Source organism: Lagopus muta, chromosome 18 (assembly GCF_023343835.1).
Source record: "Lagopus muta isolate bLagMut1 chromosome 18, bLagMut1 primary, whole genome shotgun sequence".
In the NCBI taxonomy this organism is placed as follows: Eukaryota; Metazoa; Chordata; class Aves; order Galliformes; family Phasianidae; genus Lagopus; species Lagopus muta.
In genome coordinates this window covers 3,772,080-3,793,505 of record NC_064450.1, presented here as the reverse complement: position 1 = coordinate 3,793,505, position 21,426 = coordinate 3,772,080, and the positions used below count along the sequence as shown (strand labels likewise).

Sequence of the window (21,426 nt, the reverse complement as noted above, 5' to 3'; positions counted from 1 at the left end):
CAGCCATCCCCTGCCTTTATCGGAGGGCTGGGCTGCATACAACACCCAGAAATGGCTTTTCTCCAAGTCTTTCTGGGCCCCACTGCAAAAATGAAAAGAAGGTCAAAGCCCAGACACAAAAAGGGTTCAGAAAGTCTAAGGAAGAGCTGCAAAGCTGTGATTAGGGTCACAGAAGGCTGCCCAGTGAAGTCACCATCCCTGGAGGTGTTCAACAACCATGGAGATGTGGCACTGAGGGACATGGTTAGTGGCCACATGGGGATGGGCTAGGGTCAGACTCGATGATCTTAGAGGTCTTTTCCAACTTTAATGATTCTATGATAAGCCATCAAATATCATTTCCTATGCCCACACTGCATGGCAATGGAGTACTGGGGTGCTGGGAAAGCAACCACTCCTCATTAGGGCTGGAAATGGCTTGGACAACCTCTGAGAGCAAAATGAGCCCTGGGCCCCCGTGGTGTTCCTTCTGCAAAGGAGACCCTGACCTGCCTGAGGACAGCATGAAAGCTTGCCCATCTGCAGCTCTTGGGATGGGACATCCAATCTCCTGCTGCTGGTTGCATAGGGATGTTGGTGCCTGGGTTGACCTCCAGCAAGATTGGTCACTGCTCTGTGTCCAGCCTGACCCAGAGGGCTGTGCTCCCATTTCTGAGCACAGGTGACCCTCAACACACAGCTGGTTCTGGGATGCCATCTCCACTGACAACAGCCCCCAGCGTGGCCAGGGCTGTCCTGCTCAGCATCACCTCACTCCTGCTCCTTACGCAGAAATGAGAAATGGACCTCAGGAAGCAAAACAGCTCTCGAAAAAAGAGAAAAGCTTAAAAATAGCCCGTCCTGCTCAGAGCTAAGAAAGGAAAGCAAACAACCTCTGCTCCACAGGACCCTCCTCCCAGCTTCCTGCATGGAACGGGCCTATTAATGAAAACAACAGGAGCCCAAGGCCAGCACCGTGCAGTGCTGGGGCCTGTTGGCAGTGCCCAGATCTCTCTGAGGCTCCATTGCCACATCCCCACAGCCAGGGCAGAGCAGGGAGCTGGACTGCAGGGCCCTGTCCCTGCTAAGGCACCTTCCAGGGGACTTTTGGTGCTTGCAGGGTCTCCCCAGCCCCACCATCCTCCTGCCAGCTGGTGCTGGAGGCAGCGGAGGTGGAAGCAGTCAGCGCACAGCATCGCCCTTCCTCCTCTTCCTCTCGGGGTGCCTACACTGCGGGGAGTACACACACAGAGGTGTTGCCATTTCCACGCATTTCCTTTTAACCAATTCCAACCCAATTCAGGCAACTCATGATTCAATCCACTGGAAGGCAGCAGCTCCATGAGCCAAAAATCCCCTAAAATGAGGTGTCTGAAACGTTAGGAGGAAGTTTCTCACACGGAGGGTGGTAACACACTGGAATAGGTTGCCCAATGAGGTTGTGGATGCCTCATCCCTGGAGGCATTCAAGGCCAGACTGGATGTGGCTCTGGGCAGCCTGGTCTGGTGGCTGGTGACCTTGCACATAGCAGGGGGTTGGAACTGGATGAGCACTGTGGACCTTTTCAATCCAGGCCATTCTATGATTCTATCATTCCTTTTGGATGCAAACCCAACCCTACCCATGATCCCATGCCCTGGTTGCAAAGCACTTGCTGCCAACCCCTTTGTGAGGAAGCAGCGTGCTACAGGGACAGCTGGCAGCTCAGATCCAAGCAGCCCCAGCACTAATCCTTGCATGCAGGGTGGTGTGGGCAGCACCTGCTGTGGGGCTCTGCTGGCAACTGCAGAAGCTCTGTGTCCCTGGCCCCAAACTCAGCCGCCAAGTCTTTACCAAAGCGAATGCCAACACATGCATGTGCAGAGGCCTTCAGTGCTTTGGAAAGTAATTTTATCCTCAGAAAATGTTTTGACACATGTAAGAAAGCAAATCTGTACTTCCAAAATCAGGATTTCCTTTTGCTGCCTGTGCTTTCTCCTCACTCAAAGCTCCTTTCTGGAAAAGCACGGCCACGTCCCAGCCCTGAGCAGCGCCTCGACCTGCTGCTGGGATGCTCATGGGCAAGAAATACCCAAACTCACACCCTCGCCCTGGGCTTGAGCACTCCTTGAGCAAGCTCAGGGTCAGGGAAGCAGCAAAGTGCTTGTCTGTCAGTCTGTGCACTGTGCTGCAGCACAGGGGATGCTCACACTGTGCCCTCCCGGTCACGCTGTGGTCAGGCACCAGCGGTCAGAGCTGCTCTTTGGGGATCTTGCAGACTAGGACAGAGGTCTGGTTCAAGTCCCAGCAGCGCATGCAGCAGCCAAGATGTTCCCAAGGAGGCACAGACACATCTTTAATTCTTCTCCAGGGGGAAAGATCCTGGACACAGGGCTCCCAAGGGACACAACGGGCTGCACAGCTCCTGCCCATAAGCTCCTCATGTCCCTACAGGCACTGGGAACCAGAAATGACACAGCTCCAGGCAGCACGTGGGAAGGGGCAGCCAGCAGAGCAACATCTGCTCCTTCTTTCTTCCCTCTTCCTTTTAAACAGAACACCCCAAGTAACAGGCAAGGGGATGCTTTACACAAGGAAACCTCTATGCACAGAGCTCTGGAGGAGACCAAAATAAACAGAGAGGGATGCTGGTTCCTCTAGGACCTGTGCTAGCTGCTCTGCAACATGAGCCCCGGGCTCGCTGCTTCCCATTAAACATCCTCTGCCCCTCACATGGTTTCTGTAACCCAGGGGTTACATTTGCTTGCTTGCTTAAGCACTGAAAGCTTTCCTTGCGTTTTTAGACACATAAGAGCCTTATGGGAATAGGGCAGCCAGTCGTCCCGGCATTTCACACGATACAATGGTATCGTTTCAGAGCGCTGACTTTCTCTAAACTGCTACCAGATGGCGACCTCCTGTTCCCGGGGAGGAAAAAGGGGGAGGCAGCGACCGCAGGTGTCAGCTTTCAGCAGTCCCCCCCCCGAAACCCACATATTAACTGTTCAGGGCCAGCAGAGCTGCCCATAGCCCTGTCCTGGGCAGCAGGATGTTCCCCATGTAGACTGAGCCCCAGCTCGGATGGTTCCCTGGGTTACCATGGGAACATCTGGGGATGCACTGCAGTGCTGCTTACCTGAAAGCACCATCTTTGATGCCGATGGATGCCAGCATCCAAAGCAAAGGTGGATGCCCTATAGAATCATTGAATGGTTTGAGTTGGAAGGGACCCTTAAAGCTCATCCAGTCACAACCCCCCTGCAATGAAGGGGGTCATACAATCACAGAATCATTAAGCTTGGGAAATACTTCTCGTATCACCAAGCCCAACCCCAGCCCACCCCCACCATGCCCACTGACCACGTCCCTCAATGCCAGATCTCCACAGTTCCTGAACACCTCCAGGGACAACGACTCTCCCACCTCCCCTCTGCATCACCACTCTTTCTGAGAAGGAATTTTTCCTAATACCCAACCTAAGATCCTCATATCCAGCCTATCCAACATCTACAGCTCCATCAGGTGCTCGGAGCCCCGTGCAGCCTGACCTTCAGTGCTTCCAGGGATGGGACGTTCACCACTTCTCTGGGCAAATGAAAGGCATGAGACTCTGCAGCTTGCAGGAACAAGCACAATATTCCTCATGTACCCACAGGCCGTATGGATGCTGTGTATAAACCCAAAAGCTCCTGTAGCAAGAAAGGAAGGGAGCTGTGCAATGTATATGGAATGATGATCTGCTGTTGTGAATGGTTTGTGCGCACGCAGTTCCTTTTTCCAACTTCACAAGAGCATCAGTAAGAAGCTCTTTAATAGATTTCATGGTCTGACACAGAGATTGCATGTAGGATAATGCTGGCACCACGCTGTCACCACGCAGTGCTTTGTGAACTGTGCAACCCCTAACAAGAGCTGAATTATGGAGGAAATTTGTGGCTAAATGCGAGTCAGAGCTCCGACATGAGCAAAGCTGTTCAAGCAGCATTTTGCTCCTATTCAGCAGATTACAAAGAGAGCCTCAGACCGATGCAGCAAACCCAGCCATCCAGCAGCAATGGGAGCACAACTGCAAAGTTGGAAGCAAGAATAGAAAAAAAAAATAATATCCACATGCAGATTAAGTCAAAATCTCAGATTTCCAGTCCCTATAATGGAGCTCTAGAAAGGTTTTAGCTTTGATTCTCTGCTACACTTTGGCTTATATAACCACTAACTCTCAGCAAAACGCTTCCAGATCACACCAGTATATTTTACATCCCTTATATTCATTGTGTGTCCATGCAGACAACCCCATGCAGCACAGGGTGTACCCCGTGCCCCACAGGCTGCATTACTGGCTGTGAACTGCTCTCTGCACAGCTTTTGCCTCCGGTCTGTGCTCCAGTTTCCTTTCATAAAGGGAGAGAGAAGCAGGAAATAAATCTTCTCTGCCTCCCAGGGGACAGAGCAGATTTGGTTTAGTTCACTAATGTTTCCAAAATGCTTTACAATTACTGCCTAGAAGGCAAAATGATGACGCAGATGGACTTGCAGACCCCATATCAGCCTCAGTGCTGATTTGCAGGGTACCATAGCTATGAAGGGTTAAGAGCAAGCATGAGCCCTGCACAGCTGGGTTTAGGAAACTATAGCACTGAGCTGCTGGGCCAGACACCTCCAGAGATGAGTCACAGGTCCCAGCTCCAGGCACTCAAATGGATGTCAGAGCGACTCTGGCGGGTGAAGAGCCTCGCTGGCAGGGGATTGGGCGATAAAAGTGATTCAATCATTAAGTGATTCAATCTCAGCTTGATAATATGATGGGTGGAGTTGCAACATGCTGGTACTGAGAATAAAACTGAGATAAATGAGTAGAAGTGGTGAGAGGAGGGGGTCATCTGTGTGGGCAGTGCCCTGTGTGTCACACAACTGCCACCTCCTGCAGTGGGAGGACGGTTGCACAGTGTGGATACTAGGAAAAATTTCCACTCAGAAAGAGCGGAGAGGCATTGGCACAGCTGCCCATGGAGGTGGTGGGGTCACCATCCCTGGAGGTGTTCCAGAACCACAGACATGTGGCACTGGGGGACACAGTCAGTGGGGCACAGTCAGGGGACACAGCCGGGGGTGGGTTGGGTTTGGACTTAGTGATCTTAGTGGTCTTTTCCAGCCTGAATGATTCTATGGAAAGAGAACGTCTCAACACGGATCAGCTCTGAGTGCTGGCCAATGCCTGCAGCCAGCCAAGGAACAGCAGCACTCATGGAGACGTCCCCAACTCGTCACCTAACTCCGGTGCAGGAGCCAATGCCTCACCTTGGGGCATGCAAAGAGTCGATAGCCAGCCTGGATGTCCCCAGGAGCCCCAAGGGCTGAGCTGTGGCCAGCAGCCTCGCAAAGCAATCATGGTAAAAGCCTGAGTCACAGTGCCAGCAGACGAGAGCTCTCATCAATCTGGGGCACCTTTTTGGAATAAGTTGAGGATAGCAGTAAGCCTCCTAGCTGCCCGAGGGCTGCTCCTAACCATGGCCTTTGTGTAAGGAGGGAGCAGGGGCACTGCTATAGCAATGGGTGCGAGCTGCCAGTGCTCCATAAGTCTCCAAACAAGCTTACTCCCAATTTGGCATCATTGCTGTCTTCCTGTCCCCCTGTATCAGTGAGGAAGATGCACTGCAGAGTTTACTGCGGCACAGGGAGAGAGGTCAGGAAAGGAAACAAGCCTTGTAATGGTACTGCTTAGAGACATTGCCTTAAATATCAAATATCAGAGTTAGAAACATGAATATCTGAAGTGATTATGGGCTTTCCATTATTGCCTTTGGATTTCTGACAAGTCCCAGCACGGGCTATTCGTGGAGCTGCCTGGGCTCTGGCTCCTGGGAAAAGGCACAGAGCAGCACCCCACAAAGCAGGAATGAAAGCAGCACCCAACTGTGAGGCTGCAAGACAAGGGAGGCAGCCATGCTCTGACACTGCGGTGAGCATTTGTTAGCCAAGAGATGTAGGCACGGTCTCTCAAATGCAATGAGCACCTGGAAGAGGATGCCGCATGCGTTCCAAGACCTGGAGGAACCCAGGCACCAGCATAATTCTGGCACAGCCAAAGCTGTATCCTGGCCCAGGTGCAAAGACTCACCCACGGTCTGATCATAAGGGAACCTTTCAAAGGGAAGGGACAGTGTGACACTGTGTCCAAGATGGCTCTCAAATGCACACTGAGAGCTCGCCAGTAACACCAGCACTGGAAGATGACACAGAGCCAAGGACACTCTGCACTGTGCTGCAGTGGTTGCCCATCCCTAAGGACACACAGCCCAGCCCTCCCTGCACCTGATGGCTGTAAACACCGATATCTGCTCAATCCTACGTTCTACCATGGGCCAAAGACTGTCCCCACAGACCAGCTCACGTGAACAGAGAGATCTGCACCCTGTGCTTCCCCTTTCCCACTCCCTCCTAACCTCTGTATTCCCAAGGAACTAAATATACACAGGAAAAAAAACAACCCACAACTGCAGATCCCTGCTGCTGGATCCAGGCAGAGACAATTTTTCCATTTGGCACAAGAAAGAGCACTTGTGCTGGAGACAACACAGCTCCTGCCTTCCACTGGTACTTTCTGAACCTCTGCATGAAATGGGAGGGTTGGCGGGGAGCTCCCAGCCTGATCTGGGCTCAGAAATGCAGATCAGAAGAAGAGAAAAGAGAGAAAACTCTCAGCAAAGCTTAGCCCACCACATCGCAGAGCTGCAAGGAGCAACGCAGCCATGAGCAGACGGAGATGAAGGAGGGTCAGATGGGATTGGCCACAGCATGATGTTTTAGGGACAGCCCAGGAAACGCAACAATTGGAGTCCAGGAGCTTCGTTTCACTCCTAGGGCTGCGATGACCCGAGATACAATCTGAAAAGGCTTTCTGCGTTTCCTTTTCCAGGCATTGAGCCTCGCACACCATTCGTCACACAGCCCCGCGAGAGCTCGCCATGCAAACCCACAGACCAGGAGGGACACACAGGGAAACACGAGCCATTCCCTCCCCGGGCTCCACACAGGACTGCACTCAGGGCACATCACCCACACAGAGCTGTGGCCGTCCCTCTGCTGCTGCTAATATTAGCAGTGGGGCAGCAGCTGTGCAGCAGGGCCATCCCACCAGGCTGCCCGGTGCTGTCAGAGCTGCTCCTACCCAGGCTCCAGCCATGGAAGTTGCCTCCAAGCCCACTGTGCTACCCTGTGATTTTGGCAGTTACAGCCCCACAGGACTACTGTTAGCAGATTGTATCCGCTAGGAAATGTTGTGTTTCAACATTGTTACAAGGAAACAGATTTGGTGTTAACTGACAGCACTGGCAAAGAGCTCGGCACTGCTTGCTGTGAGCCATTTCCAGCACAAGGAGTCTCAGCATCCCCACAAGGGATGGGCTCTTCTCCCTCTCCAGTAACTACAAAGCAAGCCCCGTATGGACACCATGGGATGCAGGAAAACCACAGCAACCAAAAGCTATGAGCAGGGTGCACCTCCCCTTTGCACAGTCCCACCAGGAGGGCTGCAGCCAGACAGAACCACATTGCAGCATCTCTCAGTCCGAGAGGGATAAGGATGGTTTGGGCTTCATTCAGCATTCACACATCACACACGGTGTGCCACAGCCCAGACAATTGACTGCTGCAGGTCCTCATTCCCACTGCTCACAGGGACAGGGTTCAGGCAGAATTGAACTGGCAATGCTGCTGAAGATCTGCCAAAATCCATAAACCCACAACGGCGACGTTCTGCAAACACTGGCAAACTGCAAGACCTCGTGCTGCTCTCCTCCAGATAAAGCAAGGAAACTTGCCAGGCAAAGAAACAGCTTCAGTTCCTGTGCTGAGGAACCTGGTGAGCATGTAGGTGCCTGGACGTGGCCATCTCCATCAGGTGCAGGACACAGCCTGCTGTGCTATGCTCCCCGTTCATACATTGCTTTGATTTGGAAGCTGAGCTACAGCTGAATGTCTGTGAGCCCTTCCTACTCCAAAAAGGGCCCCTGCGCCCTTCATAAGAGCTGAGGGTAACAGATCCAGCCCACAGCCCAGCCCCTAAACCACTGCCTGCTGTAATCTAACAGCCACAGGCACCTGTGGGGCAGAGATGCTAGGAGAAAAGCAGGCAAGGACAAGGTGTTCAGGACAAGGTGGTTCAGGAGCACAGAGGGTTCTGGCTGCCAGCAATCCAGTGTTGCTGCCGCATGGTACTTTTGGCTGATTGGCCAAGGTTACGATACCTGGCAGACACGAATACTGCATCTACAGCCCTACAGGCCAAAAACTAATTGCCCTGCTCTTGGGAAGCTGCTGTGCAACCCAGAGAACTAATTAAATTGAGAAACACAGCCTGGATCCCTGCTGAAGGGCAAGGCTCTCGAAGTCTCTCCATAGGGAAGGGAGCACACAGCCTCAGGGGCTGAGGAAGAGCACCACAGTGCCACTGAAGGACACATACAGCCCAGAGCAAGCAGCCTCAGGGTTCCCTGGGGTTTCTCATTCCTCAGGGATTTAAACGCCATGGAGGCAGGCTGTGACCAAACCAGGACTGGGGAAGCTCCCAAGCCCCTGAAGGGCACTCATAGACTCACCTGTGAGCCCAGTTCCACAAACCCACAGTGTGTTGGGGCTGCTCCATGCCCCAATTCCCTTCGCCCCAGCCCTGCTGCAGGATGTGGCTTCCCTCGGCCTCCCGCTCACCCTCCACCCCCGCTCCGGCTGCAGAAGGGAGCCCAGGGGCTGCACAGAGGGGACACAGATGGGGGCTGCAGCTCGGGGTGACGGCACTGCAGAGCCCAGGACAGCCCACCGAGCCCCCAGCCCTGCCACCCGTTTCCTGCCCGACCTGGAAGAGGAACCGAGGGGCTTTCGGCTTCCCAGCAGGAAAAACAATACTTTGCTCCTTCGCAGAATGCAAGAATGAGTTCACCAGGAGGCGGTGAAGTTCTCTCAGCCTATAGCAGCACACACGGCCGCTGGATAAGCTTTCATCACAGCCCCCAGATCTCTACTATTTTTTTTTTTTTCCCCTTCTAAAAACCGCTGCACAGAGCTGAGTTTGGGGCACTGCCAGGACGCTGAGTGCGGGGACGTTGCCGCTTTTCCAAAGCTTTGCTTTTGAGATGAACTCCCCCGAACCACCCTCTCAATGGCTGCAGCAGAGACATCCCCAAAGCCTATCTGGAACCACAGATAGGCAGCAGCACACTTCCCGCTTGCTTCTGTTCTCCTCCCTTCCCTGGAAAGCCAGCGGGCACCCAGGAGAAGGCATCCATCCATCCATCTCTCCAAACACGGGCTGCAAGGGGACCCCCGGCACCGAGCCGCGCAGTGCCGTCGGGCAGTTGGAGCTCTGCCACGCGACAAACGCAAAGCTTTCTAAGGCAGCTCCCGCTAAGGATATTTTTGAAACTTGGGTTCATTATCCACTTCGCGGCTGCTTTGAGGCTGTGCTCGTATCCAAACTCTGCGAATCCACACAAGGGCCGGTGCCCGGGGATTCACAAACTTTTCGCTGCGTCACAGCCGTGTTTTCAGCTGAAAAAGCGAGTAAACCAACTCGGAAAAAGCAGCAGAGAAAAGCGTCCCGTACGATCCTGCGCTAACAGATAGGGACGGGGCGAGTCCGCTCCAAACAAAAGAGCCGGGGCAGCGCCTCACCCACCTCTGCCCCGCACAGCTGGGGCGGTGGGGGCGGATGCGGGCGGCGCCGGGGATCCTCCAGCCTCACTTCGCCTTTAGGGTCACCCGACAGCCCCTCGACATCCATCCCTCAGCCCCCCCCTCACCGCTCGGAACGGCCCCGCAGCCCCCCTGCCCACCTTCGAAGTCGGAGATGATGCCCTCCAGGTGCGCGTTGACGGCCGGGTCGGCCATAGCGAGGCCGGGCGCCGAGCGCTGCCGCCGCCGATGCGGCCGAATGAATGGCGGAGGGCGAGCGGCAGCCGCCGCCTCCCGCGGCCCCGGGCCCGCAGCAGCGCCCCGGCCCCGCCCGGCCCGGCCCCGCCCGCCCCCGCCGCACACTGGCTGCCGCCCGCGCCCGTCACCGCGCCGCGCCCCGAGCGGAGCCGAGCCGGGTTGTGGGTACGGAGCGCAGCGGTAAGCGGGGTCCTGGTCGGGTGCCTTCCAACTTCACACTCTCGGTGCGGATGGGATAAAACCATCAGCGTGACGCCCCGGAGCAACCCGAAGTAATGCGCTGCACCGCTGACGCTCTCAAGGATCAGCGAGCTCAAGTCGATTGCATTCTTGCAACTCTTCTCGTATTTAAGGAGGAAATCCTTTACGCAGAGGCGGTGAGGCCCCGGCACTGCCCACAGGCTGTGCTGCCCCATCCCTGGAGGTGCCTGAAGACGTGGAGGGGGAGCTGAGCTGCCGCCGGCCCATGGCAGGGGCTGGAACTGGGTGGTCTTTAAGGTCCCCAGCAAACCATCACTTCTTGAACCATAAAGAAAAGTTATGCAAAACAGCGGTACTGCTGCTGTCTATTTCTGCAGAAAGTGTGTGTTTCATCACTTCTGCCATACTTTGAATTGTACAGCCTTCCCACTGCCAGTCTGCAAACACCACAGGCTTCCCAATAGCACATGTGACCCAGAGCACGAAACCAATGGCACCGAATTCCCAGACTCCAAAAACTGCAGACTAAAAATAATAATAATAAAGCTGAGCAGAAAGCTCTCCTGACCTAGATTTTACATACAGTTAATAGCTTGAGGTTTTAATATATTATTTTAAAACACAAAAACTGCTTAGCTAGTCCGGAGAATGCATCTTTAATACATAAGTATCGAGTTCTAAAGGTAGGGGCAGTGGTTTTCCTCCTGCTCTTCACAAAAAGCACTCTGCTCACACAGCAATGGCAGAAACCAACACACCACAACAGTGCAGAGCAGTTTGCACCTCCGTGCACGGAAATATCAATGCCTCGTCGTGTGATGCAGCGTCTGTACAGACAGCAGCTCTGGGCTTCTAAAGGAGAGCACAAGACCCAGCCTGGGCTGAGCCTGCAGCTCTCGTGGTGCCAGGTCTGTGCTGGTCCCACGGTGCCCATTGCTGGCTGAGCCACACCGCCAGCATTGATTTTCAGCAGAAAGAGGTTTTCTTTCCCTCTTGTCAAGTGCAAAGTCACACCCGCAAACCATTCCAAGCAAGCAGAGATGCAGATGTCAATACTTCACGTTAGTTACTCTGCAAAGCAAAAAGCTGCTGTGGTAGAAATGGTGATGAGTCCCTTTGCTGGAGCTGAACTATTGAGATCGGGTTATTAAGGATCATTGATCCCTGGTTCACTGTCATTCAGAGTGTAAAATGGGGGAAAAAAAAGGCAAAATAAGAAAGACAAACTAAAAGTCAATATGGTAAGCAAGAAAAAACAGTTTCTATGTCAACGTTAAGAAGAATCAAGCAGCACATTTGTGATTTCAGAGTCTGCCCACCTCCATAGCTCCCATGAGGTTCAGAAGTAGACCCAGTGCTGGAGGTTGGTGGGCCTCCCTGCACTACATCATGTGGGGAACAGTGAGGGTCTGTGATGGAGCCCACCAGAGGCAATGAGAAGTGAACTGCTGGAAGAAAAAATGATTGTGTGGTTGATTTGGAGCAGTGAGTGTCGCAGTGCCAGGGGTTGGACTTGGAAAGATGTGAAGAAGCTCAGAGCTTCTACAGAAGAGTTTGGGCATTTTGCATTAGTGGATGCGTCCCTCTGTGTATCCTAAGGATGGATGATGCTATCACTACGGATCTAACCTGTGCTGTTAATGAAGGTTTTGTGAATCAACAGACCTGGAGAAGAGTCCCAAGAAGCAAGAAATCCTGACCATAAGAGTCCATGTTCATTAAAAACAGCTGCCAGGAGGGGATGTGTTGCACCCATATGCACGTAAGGCATGGAAAGGGGGGAGTGAGATGGAAAAGTACAGCAACGAATAACAAGAATATCCAGAGTTCTTGCAGTAAATATTTGAAGCAGGAAGGTATGTAAACAGCTTACCCCAGTGCACAGCTCCCCTTGGGGAGCTCAGCATACCCTTCTCTCTCCTTTCTGCACCTTCATCTGGCTCAGACACTGGCACAGATTTTATGGAACCGAAAAATCACTCTCCTATCCAGGCCACAGTTAAGAACCAAATGCCAAGTCATTGAGTCTGCTAGCTACATCCAGAACCCAAGAGCTTGTGTTTAGCTGCAGTGCTGCTCCCAGAAAGGCAGACATCCAGCCCAGATGGATGGAGCACCACTGGTTCCCTGCACTTTGTGTCTGGAGCTCCTCATCAGGCTGGATATTAGCAAAAATTTCTTCTTGAGAAGAGTGATGAGTGGGCTGTCCAGGGAGGTGGTGGGGTCACTGTACCCAGAGAAAGGTAGATGTCACACTGAGTGGTGTGATTTAGTGGTATGGTGGTGATGGGCTGATAGCTGGACAAGATGCTGTTGTACAAACCATTGGTTGCAGGAGGATGAAAAAAATGGCTTTGCTCACAGTGTGTGACAGCAACCTGTGTCCTATACAGCCCACATCACTGCAGGCACCGACTGCCCAGCCCTTCTCTCCACCATCTCTCTGCCATTCTGATGAGCAGTCAGCTTCCTGCAAAGTTGCTTTGCTGGCCCCCAAGTGGTTTCCTGTCCCTGAAAATGCAGCTGATGAGATCACTGGCTTGTAGACACCCAGCTAAAAGTGGCACAATGCCATAAGAGCTGGAAGAAACCTGGGCTCTTGTCACCACCACTGTCCTGATGCTGGGTCTGAGGGACCACAATGTTCATCAATGCAGAAAAGACCTACAAAATCACCTCAAGGAGGAAAAGCCTCAAGACAGAGAACATCCTAAGGAGATAGAAGGCATCAGCATTAGAAGGACCCTCACCAAGACAGGCTGAGGCAGAAAGGGGACTTTCCTATCCACTCATATTAACCAGCACTGTGCAGTCTGCTTGCAGGCTGCTACAAAAGCATTCTTTCTGGCAGATTTTCTTCCTCCTACAAGTCAGGGTTTTTCTGAGCAGCTCTTATCAGACCCACAATCTGCTGCAGTCATGAGCGTCAGACCCGGTGAGACGAGGTGCCATGAGTCACTGTGGCTGCGAGAAGCAAATGATCCAGCTCACAATAGCAAGTCATTCATCCCAGCATCTTCCTCTTCCACCTCCTCCTTTAATTAGCAAACAGAACTCTTTATGAGTCTGGCTGCTTCTAATGAAATGCTTTGAGACTTACTGACCGAAAGTACAGCATAGGTGGTTCCTAATAGTATTTAGCTGCTCCCAATGTCCCTATTGAAAATCCAATGCCTTTTCTTGCTGCCCATGGTGGATGTACCCCCTGCCCAGCATGTGGCTGCTGGCACACATGCAGCACCAGTGCGGGATAACTGCAAATGTGCAGAAACAAAGGCACAGCAACCCATACAAAGCATGTTTTGAAGGTGAGGGAAATGAGAAGTCACATTGTTCTAAGAAAGGGAATGTTTAAAAAGGAGAGAAAAAAGGAGAAAAAAAGAAAAAAGAAAACAAACAGAAAGCAGAAAAAGAAGATAAAAGAAACAAAGCAGAAGGCTGTTGCAATGACCTTCCTTTCCACTCGTGCTCCTTGCAGCTTCTGAGATTCTACACCTCTGCCCCAACACACTTTTGTTCCAAATCCACCAGGAAAAGCTGTAACAATCCTTATGGGTCCCTTCCAACTCAGGATAGCCTGTGATTCTCTGAACACCATTTTAGAGTTGGAGAAACTGAGGCACACAGCATCCACCTCGGTGAGAAGGCTGCAGGAGGACAGGGCCAGGCTGTGGTGCTGCTTGGGTGGTGGCAGTGTGATGGGACTGTGGGGATGGACAGGAAACACAGACGCCGTTCCCATCACCTCTGCCTGTGCTTTCATGGGGATGACGCGTGAACTCAGCCCTGCTGATGACGCAGGAAGTGTCATGAAAAATGCTCTTTCCCAGATTCAGACCCTTCCTGCTTCCAATGCAGTAGGAAGCAGAGTGAGGACGGCCGTATTTCAGTGCTGGTCACACATCTCTTCCTCTGTAAGGAAACCTGCTTCATGGGAAAGGCTTAAAACCGTAGCGCAGGTTTGCTGATTTGAGGCTGCTGGACAATTGGCTGGTTTGCTGGGTGAAGGAAATGCAGCCAGACATCATCCTCTGGTGCACAAAAAGAGCTGAAGGCTGAAAAACAGGAATGGGTGAAACCTGGAAGGAGGGACTGAAGGACAGTGCCTAAAGGCTTTTAATGCTCTTTGCTCATGATAGGAGCGAACCACAGGAAGGACATCAGTACACTGTGGGTGCCAGCATGGCCACAAGCCACCAATGTGATGCAGTAAGAGCACTCCTGAGATGAAACAAATTAGGTACTTTCAGCAGCAAAGGGGAAATCACTAATCTCAGGTCATCCTGGGCACCCAGCCTGCAGTGGAAACAAGCAGATGGGGAGGGTGGGGGGGGTGTCAGAACATGGGGTGTCACTGCTGGAAACATCACTGGCGGATGCACCACAGGCAGAGATTGCTGTTGCCAGGGGAACAAATACACTGAATCCAAAGCCAACCCCTGGTGATGGTGTAAGCAGGTCAGTAAGAGCTGCAGGCTGGAAATGAGAAGGTATTAACAGGCAGCGATGGGAGCAACGATGGGACTTCCATGATATGAAGGGGTAAAAAGTCATGCAGGTATCAAGGTGGGGCACAGCTGCTCCTTGGAGAATGCAGTGTGATGCAGCAGGGCAGAGAGGGGTTCTGGGCTGTACCCAATGCAGCAGACAGGGAAATGAAGGGAAACATGGCTCGTGTTGGTTAAAGGACAGTGAATGCCTTCATGGGAAGCACGTTCTGTCATTGGAGACACCCACGGTCAGTCTGGACAGAGCTCTGAGCACCTGATCAGGTATCCCTGTTCACTGCAGGGAGTGGGATCAGATGGCCCTTAAGGCTCCCTTCCAACTCAAACCATTCTATGAATCGCATCTGGTTGAACCTCAGGCAGCCACAACAGCCCCAACCCAACGCCTTTGCTCTTGTCGTTCATTTTCAAGTCAGACCATCTGAAGAAAATGGGAAGTGCAGTTGTTCAGGATCCAAGCAGGATCCTACGTAACCTATGTCATTCAGTTATTGAGTAAAGGCTTAATTCTTGTGGCACAGCACGTTTCCAACTGCAGAGCCCTCCCAGGCTCTGGGCAGTCCCCAGCCACTTCCACCACATGGTGGTTACATGGGATAAGGGGGAGATGAGCATCAGCTGGGACACCTCAAATCCTTATTCCTGAAAATTTCCCATTAATCCCTAATTAGGAACTCAGCACCCAGGACATCAATCCTGTGCGTTGCAGCCAGGCTCTCCTGTAACCATGGCAGAGAGAGGTGTGTGAGCACACACACCTCTGCTTCTTTCAGCTGCCTGCTCACAACCTTTTCAACCCCAAACTTCCCAGCCATAAATACACCAGCTAATGGCAGGAAACTTGCTTTTCTTAATACTTTTCCCTTGCTTCCCAGTGGGCCGTTTCCAGCAGCTCTCACTCCCTGCACCAGCCCCCGGTTACTTCTCCTGGCTCTGAGATATTTCAAGCACGCAATGAAATCTGCAGCAGCACAAAAGCCCTAAAAACCCAAAGCAATGGTCCAGGAAGCACCACGGATTGGGCTGCAGGGTAACGGTGGCCCCTCTTCTCCCTTTTTACCATCAAAGATTTCATTATTATTATTCTTTGTGGACAGAAAGCAGCTCGATAAGAACAATTCCCACAGCAGCTGCAGCCCCACACCCACTCAGCTTCCTCCGGGAGCTCCCGCACGGCACTGAGACAGGGAAGGAAACGAGGGCAGGCGGAGGGGAGCGAAGGGAAAACCAACATCACTTTCCTTTGAAAATGATGTGGAACAGCCGCTGAGCCCCCCTGGGAGCACTCAGCACCGGCAGCCCCAAAGTTGTAATGCAGATGCAGTGATCCACATCCACACCACACCGAGCACTGCCAGCGGTTCTCCTTCCAGCCAGCAGCCATGGACGTAGGGCACAAGGACCCCTGCAAAACCACTACAGAACCTCCTCCCTCTCCACAGGGATGAGAATTATTGCTGATAATGCCTCTCCTGTGTCATCACTGCAGCTGATGCTATTGGATGGCTGGGGAACCCGCATCTCCACACTGCAAGAATTGCTCAGCACAGACAGCTCAGCCAGGGGCACACACAAAATTAGGTAAGATCAGCCCATAACAAGCTCCTGGGCTACGGGGGTGCAAATGGGAAAGAGAGGACTCACCTATCCCAGAGTACCCAAAGCTGCCTGCAGCGAGACCATGCATGTGGGCAGAGTCTGTCTTTGCTTTAATTCTAATTGCCCTCCCTTCTGCCTGGGGACCCAGAGATAGTCAGCGTGGAGCTGTGGCCAGGGCAGGACACCTGGTGCTTCCTCAATGATGCCAGCCCCAGCACTGCATCCACAAGCCCCCTGGCAGCTAGCACACACAGGTGGGAGAAGTGGGGCATTTCAGCCTCCATGAGGAAGGATTCAAGAACAGTGCAGAGATCTGCTGCAGGAAGGCCAAAAGCAGCCTTCTGCCTCTCAGCGTTTGCCCTAGATGGAAAGGGGCCTGGGGGCTGAGCACCAGCTCAGCGAGGCGGCACGCAGCCAGCCAGGAGCGGGGACGGGGACGGGGGGGGGGGGGACGGGGGGGGGACGGGCGGAACAGCTCTGCTTCAGAGTGAGGGAGGATGGGGGAAGTTCCCTGCAGGGAGACCCCAGCAGAGGGATGGGGAAATTCTGGGGAGGTACTGAGCTGGGGGCCCAGGGTTGGGGCAGGCTGGAGGCTCTCCAAGCAGCACATTGCCATCCGGACATGCACCTGGGCAGGATGGGATGGCTGCGGGTGTCAGCTCCCATTTGGCTTCATGAGGTGTTGTCACAATGTGAACTCTGGACAGGAAAAGGCTCTGTTCATCCGCTGCGAGGTCCAGTCCTGCCCAGGGCTGGGCAGGCTCCCATGCAGTGACACTGCAGGGCTGTGTTATCTCTACCTGCACACTGTCCAAACTCTGCTCACACCCCTGACACCAGCAGGGAAAAGGGAGGGTCCAAATGCTGCCATCACACCCAGAAATGAATCAAAGCGAGTTCTTAGGATACTTGCACACTGCATTTTCTCTGTCCGTAAGCTGAAGGGATGCTGTTATTCCCAGACATTTAATAATGGGGCAGACCAGTCACAGAACCACAGAAACATCAAGGTTGGAAAGGACCTACAAGATCATCCAGTCCAACCATCCACCTATCACCAATAGTTCTCACTAAACCACATCCCTCAACACAAAATCCAAACGTTCCTTGAACACCTCCACAGTCGGTGAATCCACCTCCTTCCTGGGCAGCCCATTCCAGTGCCTGACCACTCTTTCAGAGAAGCAGTATTTCCTAACGTCCAGCCTAAATCTCCCCTGGCGCAGTTTGAAGCCATAAGATGACATATATTAAAACAAGAGAATAAATGGCCAGAACTGAGCTGAGCTTCTGCATACCTTCTAAAAATGCTTCAAGGGATGGAATACCTCTGCTACAAGGGCAGGCTGAGGAAGATGGGGCTGTGCAGCCTGGAGAAGGGAGGGCTCTGGGGAGACCTGGCCTCTCACTGTCTCAAGGGCAGCAATAAGAGAGAAGGGGACACGCTCTTTAGCAGAGTCTGTTGTGATAGGACAAGGGGAAATGGTTTCCAACTAAAAGAGGGCAAACTCAGACTGGATGTAAGGAAGAAGTTTTTACACCACAGGCAGTGAGGCAGTGGCACAGGTTGCCCAGAGAGGAGATGGTGCCCCATCCCTGCAGACAGCCACGGTCAGGAGATGGGCTGTGAGCACTAATGGAGCTGTGGGTGTCCTTGCTCAGTGCAAGGGTGGCCTTTAGGGATTCCTTCCAACTCCAGCCATTCTGTGGTTCTATGACCATTGGGACAAAAAGGTACCCAGTTGGTCGCCATCAGTCTGCAGGCAGAGTTAAGGCACACAGGAATCAGAGCTCTGGGCCAGGGATGGCTCCGGCCACACAGGATACCTCCTTCACCACCTGAGGAGAGCTTCTGGCAGCGCAGCAAAAGAAGCATTTAGTAAAGCTACAGACTCACTTGGAAAATCTTGAGGACGATGAGCTATTTTGCAGCCAAGCTTCATATAAACACGTTGATAACGATGTCAGCATTGGGGCTGGTGATGAATATGGCTGCACGGCAACAACAGCCCTCTCTGTCTGCTCCAAGAAAGCCTCTTTCTTGCCACGCACATGTTTAATCCATGATCGGTGTCCGCTGCCAGCCACATTCACACCTCCATCTGCTCACCTCATATATCTGCTACATATCCCAAGATTAGTTGGAGCACAGGCAGAAATGCACAGCTCGCTTGCAAATTCTACTCTGTTATGTGCTGCCTGCACTTTGCAGAAGCCCCCAACCTGACTACACCTGGACATGATGATGATGCTAACATAGCCTGAGGTCGTGACAGCATCCCAGGTCAGACGTGAGCAATAGCTTTGGTATTTGCAGCTTTGGGAGCCTCATCTGACTTTAAGTCCTATTTCTGCACCTGATGTGGGGGATGCAGCTGCACCCTGCAGCCAGTTTGGGCAGACAGCCCAGGGGACATCCCACCACCAAAGCCAATGTCACCTCTTGCTCACAGAAACCCCACTGTACCCCTCTCCCTGCACCACGTCCTGACACCAACACCATTCTAGCAGAGGAGATGCCAGCAGAAGATGAACTCCTGATAAACACGCTTGGGAAGATGCTTTGCTAAGTTCAAAGAAACAGCCATTGCTGCTCAGTTGCAGCCACCACCCTCGACCCTGCAGACACGCTGGTCAGCTTCAACCTGCCACGGTTCTCATGGTCATCCCTGTGTAACAATTAACTTTTTATTAAAACCACGGAGCAAGCACTCCAAAGCATAATGAGTGCTCATGCTGCTTTCCACAGCTGGGATCTGTACAAGCCCTGCAAAGCCTCCCTTACCCGCTTGCAAGGCACAAAAGCGTGGGAGTCGAACAAGGATCAGTATTATCCACTAAACCACAGGATGAGCTTGCAGGAACTGGCAGCCTGGATGGCTTCCAGCAGCTAAAGAAGGCAATAGTCCAGCCCCGTTCTCGCACGCCAGCAATGCCGAGTATCTGTGTTCTTAAGAATGTGAAGACAAGCCGTCCCCATCCCCATCCCATCCCCAGCCATCTCCCCCAGCACGCCCCTCACAGCGCTAGCAAACAATTCTCTCAATTTTCCTGAATTAGGCATTTAAAAGGGACGTTACATGCAGTGCTTTCCTTCTATGTCTAGCAGCCTTTAGCTAATAAGGAGAAGAGCTGGCAAAACTCAAGGAAGGCTGGCAAGGAATAAAGCAAAATAAAAATCTCATCTTGTAAGGAGACAGCAAGTGGAACTGGGCACAAGCACTAAGGAGAGGCACAGCCAGGGTCTGTTGGGAAGGTCTCAGTGCTCTGTGTGTAAGAAGGATGAGTAACGGGGTGAATAGGGCTTCTTGCAGCCAGAATCGTTCCAGACCAGACACAGTGAAGGTGTCCATGCTGGCTGGGGCTTCCTGCTCAGCTCCCAGAGCTGGGGACCTTTTTGTATGTCTCATACTTTACAAGACTGTAACTGTCTTTCAGCCACGTTGAAAGCCAGACAGGATTGCCTATCTTCTTCCCATCACCAGGGCTCCCCCAGCCCACACCAGCACCGGAGGATGAATTTCCTGCCCCAGCAGTCAGACCTGTTAGGCACTCAAGGCGTGCTTGGACTGCATTCCCCTTGGGTGCCTCTCACTGCCAGGTCACTGGGACAGCCAGGCATCGCCCAGCAGCTTCACAGAGCCAAGGGTCACATAGTGGACAGCAAAATCTCCAAGCCTGGCAATAAAAACACCCCTCGATGCATTATCTGTGCTGTGCTGCCTTTCCCTTCCGATCTTCACACCCAGATCTGGGAGTTCCTCACAGCCAAGCCTGCTCAGAGCCAGAGCTTTCTCAACTTGAGAGCCAAGAAGAGCCCCCTAGGATTACAGCTTGTTGCTCTATTCGTTGTCAGAAAAGCACAGTGTGTCAAAAATCCCTAGAAGGGCAAGGGGCCATTATTTATGAACCAGATTTATTGTCACCCTCCTTCCCCAGGGCCCCTGGAAACACATTCCATGTCTCAGAGTGCCCTGGCTTTGAGGCAAGCCCACGGAACGCAGCTCCTCGAAGCCCATGTCCTGCTTCCCTGCTCCACCCAGCCCTGGGAGCTCCCAGAGGTGGGGCATCCTTCTCTGCCTGCCAGCATGGAGATAAACACCACTCCTACGCTTCCATGGAGAGGAAAAACCTGAGCATGGTGCCTTTGGTCCATGCAAAATGAATGGAGAGGGCCGTGATGGGGGTATTTTTGGTGGCTGAAGTGATGGACAGGCTTGCTTGAAAACACTCCTACCCACATATCAGCCGCAGCCTCAGCCAGCAGTGGATTTATTTCTATTTCTTTGTGTCTAGGCAGAGAGATGCTAAACTGGTAGTTGTTTAAAATACACTAGTTTGGAGGAGCAGTGCTCTGAAGTTCAACTCAGCATACAATGTGAACTCCTCCTCGAGTTCAGACAGCTTCTGCCCCCTGAAGCTACCCCTAGTTTTACACCACTGTGCCCCAAGGGTTTTAAGCCAGAAGCTGTAAGATGTGCTGGTAAAAGCTTTCACTTCAGATACATTTGTACATCAGCAGCCAGCACTTTTTATTTCATGGGAAATTCTATCAGCCAGGGACTTCTGACTCAGAACCTGATTTCCCATTACTGGCACTACCCAATGCTTGCTGCTGTCAGGGCACAGAGGGTCTCCAACCAGAACCTGAGCACCAGTGGCTGTCCAGAGAGCTGCAGCCTTGCATGAGGGAATCCCTGGAGGAAAAGAGGTGAGTTGCTGGGTTTGGGTGGTTACTTAGTGCTGCTGAGGGCTGTGCTGTCTGCACATTGCTCATGCTCCCTGAGTATCTGCATCACCCTAAAAGCAGAGCAAACCTCCCCCCTGCAGGGGCACCTTGTAGAGCTGGGGAGCAGAGCTCTGCCAGCAATGGATCGAGGTCTGAGCTCTGCTGGGAGGAAACGAGAGGAGTGGGAGGAAGGCAACAAGCCAAAAAAGGGAGAGTTCAGTGTGAGCCCCACTCCTACTGCTGCAAAGCACTCTGATGTTCCTCCTGCCTCTCACATCTGGTTTTCCCAATAAACGTGCTTCATCTTTCCATCCCCCAGCTCAGAGCAGCCCGCCGCTCTCCAGCCATGCAGCTCCTCGCTCCACTTCAGCCATTATGACCCACATTGCCCACTCTCAATCGTCCCCTTGCCCCGCACCCGTGCCTGCTCAGCTCCTCATTAGTGCAGGCAAGATTAGGTTTCTTCTCCAGCTGCAGGCAAACGGCCCCATTTCTGAGCTGTCTCCAGA

General features: G+C 52.7%; 1 protein-coding gene across 4 annotated transcripts in view; it reads right to left on the bottom strand.

Moving 5' to 3' along the window:
• SEPTIN9 (septin 9) overlaps positions 1-21,426 on the bottom strand; it is a 117,271-nt gene that overhangs the window by 38,349 nt on the left and 57,496 nt on the right. Inside the window, exon 1 of one of the 4 annotated variants that reach the window (XM_048964968.1) lies at positions 9,784-9,933. The exons of the other annotated variants lie outside the window; for them this stretch is intronic. Coding sequence (XP_048820925.1) covers positions 9,784-9,838 — 55 coding nt within the window. The 5' untranslated portion in view covers positions 9,839-9,933. Of the gene's footprint in view, positions 1-9,783; positions 9,934-21,426 lie in introns of those variants that run through there. 4 annotated transcript variants of the gene reach the window in all.